This window comes from Ahaetulla prasina, chromosome 3 (genome assembly GCF_028640845.1).
Source record: "Ahaetulla prasina isolate Xishuangbanna chromosome 3, ASM2864084v1, whole genome shotgun sequence".
In the NCBI taxonomy this organism is placed as follows: domain Eukaryota; kingdom Metazoa; phylum Chordata; class Lepidosauria; order Squamata; family Colubridae; genus Ahaetulla; species Ahaetulla prasina.
The window spans coordinates 150,749,264-150,755,263 of NC_080541.1; the positions used below are offsets into that span (position 1 = coordinate 150,749,264).

Genomic DNA, 6,000 nt, shown 5'->3' on the forward strand with positions numbered 1-6,000 from the left:
CAAATTTCTAGGTTCTATCATATCGCAAGATCTAAAATGGACAGCTAACATCAAAACATCATTAAAAAAGGACAACAAAGAATGTTCTTTCTGCGCCAACTCAGTAAGCTCAAACTGCCCAAGGAGCTGCTGATTCAGTTCTACAGAGGAATTATTGAGTCTGTCATTTGCATCTCTATAACTGTCTGGTTCGGTTCTGCAACCCAACAAAAAAGAAACAGACTTCAGAGGATAATTAGAACTGCAGAAAAAATAATTGCTACCAACCTGCCTTCCATTGAGGACCTGTATACTGCACGAATCAAGAAGAGGGCCATGAAAATATTTACAGACCCCTCGCATCCTGGACATAAACTGTTTCAACTCCTACCCTCAAAACGACGCTATAGAGCACTGCACACCAGAACAACTAGACACAAGAACAGTTTTTTCCCGAAGGCCATCACTCTGCTAAACAAATAATTCCTCAACACTGTCAAACTATTTACTGAATCTGCACTACTATTAATCTTCTCATAGTTCCCATCACCAATCTCTTTCCACTTATGACTGTATGACTATAACTTGTTGCTGGCAATCCTTATGATTTATATTGATATATTGACCATCAATTGTGTTGTAAATGTTGTATCTTGATGAACATATCTTTTCTTTTATGTACACTGAGAGCATATGCACCAAGACAAATTCCTTGTGTGTCCAATCACACTTGGCCAATAAAATTCTATTCTATTCTATTCTATTCTATTCTATTCTATTCTATTCTATTCTATTCTATTCTATTCTAAAACTAGTCCTGACCCTAACAGCATTGTAGTACGGGCCACCTTATAGGATGACATTGATTCAATTGCGAATTTTCTGTAAATATAGAGTTTAGATCCATAACCCCTGTGAATGTCACAGTTGAAGTATCTTAAAATCATATATTTGGAAGGGCCTTTTTAGGCTATTAACCACTTACTCAGTGCAAGAATCTTAATAAAGTCAGCATAGTTAAACTGTTATTACATATTTTTTTGTAATAATTAGTCAGAATCTGTCTTTGTATAATTTAAATCTATTATTCTCTGTCCAGATCTCTGGAATGAGAAAGAGAGTGAGTGAAAAGTTCTTTATCTTCTAAATCTGTCACTTTTTTAGTATTTATAAAGTATTCTATATTCTATCTCAATTATTTTTTCTGAAGATTAAACTATCCAGCTCTTTCAGACTCCCTTGCTAGGATTCTTAAAAGGCAAATACCCTTTCAAAGCAACTGCAACTGGAGAAGGCAATTGAGTTATAAGGACAAAATCAAAGACCTGCAGCTATATTATAATTTCTGTCTCTTAAAATGTCACATATTTTTGAAGAACATTCTCACTTACTTTTTCGTAGGATTCTCTTATTACTTTTTTATACTCTGGTTTTGATGTCCATGTCAGTGGAATTATAATTTTTACAGACTTAAAGTAAAATCTTCGTTCCGTAGCACTGATGAGATAATTGGATGCTTCTTTAACCATATTCTAACAGGAACACAAAATACAAATATATTTACTTTGTTGTGGAGCTGTCAATAGTTACTGCCTAGGGTTCTGTACAGGGGTGAGGTTCAAAATTTTTAGCAAGGGATTCTCTGCCCGGTTGCTGGGTGGGCGTGGCCCAGTCGGCCTGCTGCACCATGGCCAGGAGGGGAGCTTTTGCCCTCCCTGTGCTCCAGAGGCTTTCCTCGAGCCTCTGGGAGGGCGAAAACCGCCTCCCCAGGCTTCGGAGGCCCTCTGGAGGCCGGAAACAGGCCCATCTCTGCCCTTCCCAAACTTCCGGTAGGCCCATTTTTCGCCCTCCCCGATCCTCCGCATGCGCCCTGCATTTACCTGCATCCAAAATGGGTCATGTGGAGACTCCTGGGAGGGGTGGGGTGGGGTGGGGCCAGCCATGAGTGGGATTTGGGGGTTCTCCAAACTGCACAGAAACTTAGCTAGAGGTTCTCCCAAACCCCTACGAACCCCCAGCAGCCCACCCCTGGTTTTGTACATTGCATTTATTTTGTTCCACTTAGCACTCTTGTGTGATCTGATATTTATTCTGGGGTTTCACATGCAGTCTCAAAAAATCTGAAAGATCAGATGATTCTACCTATACCTCAACTTCCCAGAATCTGAAAATCACAAATTATGTTCTTGCATCTTTTTCTGTCCTTTATATATTCATTATTTTTCTTGAACACTTAACAAAATCTTGACATTCAGGAAATAGCCTTATCTGCTACTGTATGTTGAGAAATTATTTTAAAAAATTTAATGTTTTATCTTTAAATGTGAATAAGTTCCATTAAAAATAAAACGATGAAATAATTATGCATTCCTAAACTGTGAAATCATCTTGCTAAAGCTTACAATCTTGTTTAAGATATAGAAATACTTTTCTTTCACCTTATTTGTATGTATTTTCCTCACTTTTTGTATCTTTCTGATGTAGTGAATTTTGCTTCCCATAATCTCAGTGAACAGGTTCATTGGCTATATTGATTAAAAACGGTAGGACTTGTAGTTCAACTTCAAAAACATCAGGCTGGGGAAGGCCAACACTAATACGATATATTGTGCCAGAGATCAAATTATTATAATTATATGAAACGAAGGAGGATTGCTTCATCTCTCCTTCAAAGAAGTAAAGGAGGGTGTGTAGTAGTTAACAATTAGTCTCATCTGTGAGTGGAACACTTTTAAAATGGGACACAAAGTCCATATGATAAAGGGCAGCATTTTGAGCTGAGCAATCAAGTTGGTTGAAAACGTTTATGAGTTTCATAACCATGAATGGTGGAACTTTATAGTAAAAGCAGGGGGTACACTTACACATCACCAAATAGAGGAAAGCATTATGAAAAGGACAAAAGGCTCCAAGATCAGGACACTGTGAGTACTTTGGTCTCAGACATAAAATCAGCTGGACTGATCCAATTGGGACAGTCACTCTTTCTCAACCCAACACACTTTACAGATGTGGGGTTATAGGAAAAATAGGAGAAGGAGGGTGTGCTGAATATGTTTGTTGCCTTGAGGTATGTATAAAAATAATAACAGCAGGATACAATTAAATAAATATTAGACAGAATCAATTTGCATGATCACTAGAGATAAAAATACAGCTATAGCTACAATTTAAACAAATATATTTTAGCAAATATAAAGCTTGTTTATTAGTTGAGATTTGTGCCTATTCAGTCTGCTGCCTGTCAAAACATGTCTCTTATCATCAAATTGGTCTTGAATTGCCTTTGCCTTCCTTGACACAGGAAGCTGTCCACCGTAACACACACACACACACACATCTTGCAGTTTACCTCATTATTTACAAAAGGCAAATAGATTTTAGCACTATATATCTAGCAGAATTTTTAATGTATTATAAAGTTAATATATTCAGAAATGTCTAATTATCATACCTTTATGCTGGTAATAATTTTGGCATCTTCAGGTATCATTGGATTAATAGCAATAACAATGTCTTCAAAGCCATTATTGTTGAGGTTGATCATGGTGCCCATTACTCCATGTAGTAGCATCATTACCACCAAAATGTCCTGACTGAGTGCCATCTTTGTTGGCACTACTTCCCTCACCCTCGTTGACTGAAAGGATGACACAGAAGAATTACATCTGCACATATTTATACATGCAGTCTATTCCTGAATATTTTATAGCTGGACTTTGTTCTGATGGAGTGATTCAGCTATTGATTATTCTTTGTATACTCTTAGCTACATATCAAGAGTTTAATAAGACTCGAAGTTCCTTGTTCTGATTTTTGTTCATTGTAAGCATTCCTAATGAACTTATAGAACATTCTTTTGTTCTTCTATAAACATTGCAAACTAAACCTTTTAGAATATTAATCTTATAGGAAAGTAATTTGTTCACTTCATGTTTTAAAATGAAGTTAACTTTTTCCCCACTTGTGAAGTCAGTATTTGAATAGAAGTCATATGATGTTCTATTATTTGCATTTCTCCAAAAATTGAGTGGGGGTGGTTTTCCTATAATAATTTTATTAAAGATTATATTTAAAAGTAAAAACTAATACAAACTGAAAAAAGAATAGAAGGTTCAGGGGGGAAAGGAAAAAGAGAAAGAGAAAAGAAAATAAGAAAATAATAAATAAATATATTAAAAAGTGACTGTCCTCCTCATTAAAACAATTATAAACCTTTCATTTTCTCTTAAATGCAAGTGATTTATACTTCTCATATTGCATCTCTTATCCCTAAACCTTTTAATATTCAGTCCAGATCAGCGAAAGTGCATTAAGAGTTACAAAGATAACAAGATATCTATTTTAACTTTGATCAATTGGACCATCTTTATATTCCTTCCTTTTATGGTTAACAATCTCGATCTTTAGGCCAATCAAATAATGTCCCAGAAAACATTTTCATTTTTTCTCTGTCCCTTTTCATAAAATCCTTCAAACTTTTAACAAGTTTTTTTTTGTTTTTGTTTTTGTAAATCTAATTTAGGAAAATTATCCAGGTCACACTCTTGACTTGTTATTTTATATTCCTTTAAATTATTAACACATCGGCCATTTCCTTTGTATCCAGCATAGTATATTTTTCCATATCATTCTTGTAACCTATCATTTTTAAATCACTTTAAGGTCAGTCTCAATCTTGTTATGTAAAACTTATTTCTCTTTCATAACTTCTTTAAAACATTACTTATAGAAACAGACACTCTTAAAATTAACTTCTAAGTCCATTGTTCAAAAATATATTTCAATATACCCAATGTTAACATATTTTAATTCATTATGTATTAATATCATCCAATTAAGTCAAAATTTAAAAAATAGAATTAAAAAAACATTTTCCCATGGGAAGGGTTTTTCTAATTAATTCCAAAATCTTATTTCAAATTTATCTGGATCCTTAGTCCATTTGTAACTTTTCCTAATGCTCTTTTTCCTATTGATTTGGGGAAAAATGTCATTAGATTTGTATTTAAAACATCTTTCACTAAGGATTGAAGGAAACTTACTCAGTGTTAGTAGACTGAGTAGACAGAGTAGACTACAGCCTTATGTCTTGGTAAGATAGAACAATGTGGGATAGACAATACCACCACCAGGTGGATTCACAACTGGCTAACCAACCACACTCATGCATAGTCCTCAATGGAACTACATTTACATGGAGGGAAGCATGCAGTGGGATACCTCAAGATCAATGGGATACCTCAAGGGCCGTGGTAGTTCAGGCTGTAAAGAAGCCTGTTATTAGAACACAGCAGCCTGCAATTACTGCAGGTTCAAGCCCGGCCCAAGGTTGACTCAGCCTTCCATCCTTTATAAGGTAGGTAAAATGAGGACCCAGATTGTTGGGGGGCAATAAGTTGACTTTGTAAATATACAAATAGAATGAGACTATTGCCTTATGCACTGTAAGCTGCCCTGAGTCTTCGGAGAAGGGCGGGATATAAATGTAAATAAAAAAAAATAAAAAAAGATTCTGTCTTAAGCCCAGTACTTTTCAACATCTTGATAAATGATCCAGATGAAGGGATAGAAGGGGAACTCATCAAATTTGCAGGTGACACAAAGCTGGAGGGGATGGCTAACACTTTAGATGATAGATTCAAGATTTAGAAGGACCTTGACAGGCTTAAACACTGGGCCTTATCCAACAAAATGAAATTCAGTGATGAGAAAACTGGCAAGAAAAATGAAAAGCACAGATATACAATAGGTGGTACATGGCTCAATAGTAACCATTGTGAGAGAGATCTAGGGGTCCTGGTAGACCACCACCTAAGTCTGAAACAACAATGTGCTGCAGCTGCCAAAACGGCTAATGTAGTCCTAGTTTGCATGAACAGAGAGATCGTTTCAAGAATAAATGAAGTGATAGTACCGCTTTATACTGCACTGGTGAGACAACACTTGGAATATTGAGTCCAATTCTGGTCGCTACAATAAAAAAAGAGAGAGAGAGAGAGAGACCAACCGAGAAGAGCA

General features: G+C 35.8%; 1 protein-coding gene across 1 annotated transcript in view; it reads right to left on the reverse strand.

The window, feature by feature from the left end:
- The window catches only part of LOC131195187 (calcium-activated chloride channel regulator 1-like), a 28,398-nt gene extending 24,812 nt beyond the window's left edge, over window positions 1-3,586 (reverse strand). Inside the window, exons 1-2 of the mRNA XM_058176899.1 lie at window positions 3,434-3,586; window positions 1,371-1,511 (exon numbers count right to left, since the gene is read on the reverse strand). Of these exons, the coding sequence (XP_058032882.1) occupies window positions 1,371-1,511; window positions 3,434-3,586 (294 nt within the window). The remainder of the gene's footprint in view (window positions 1-1,370; window positions 1,512-3,433) is intronic.
- Window positions 3,587-6,000: the final 2,414 nt, after the last annotated feature.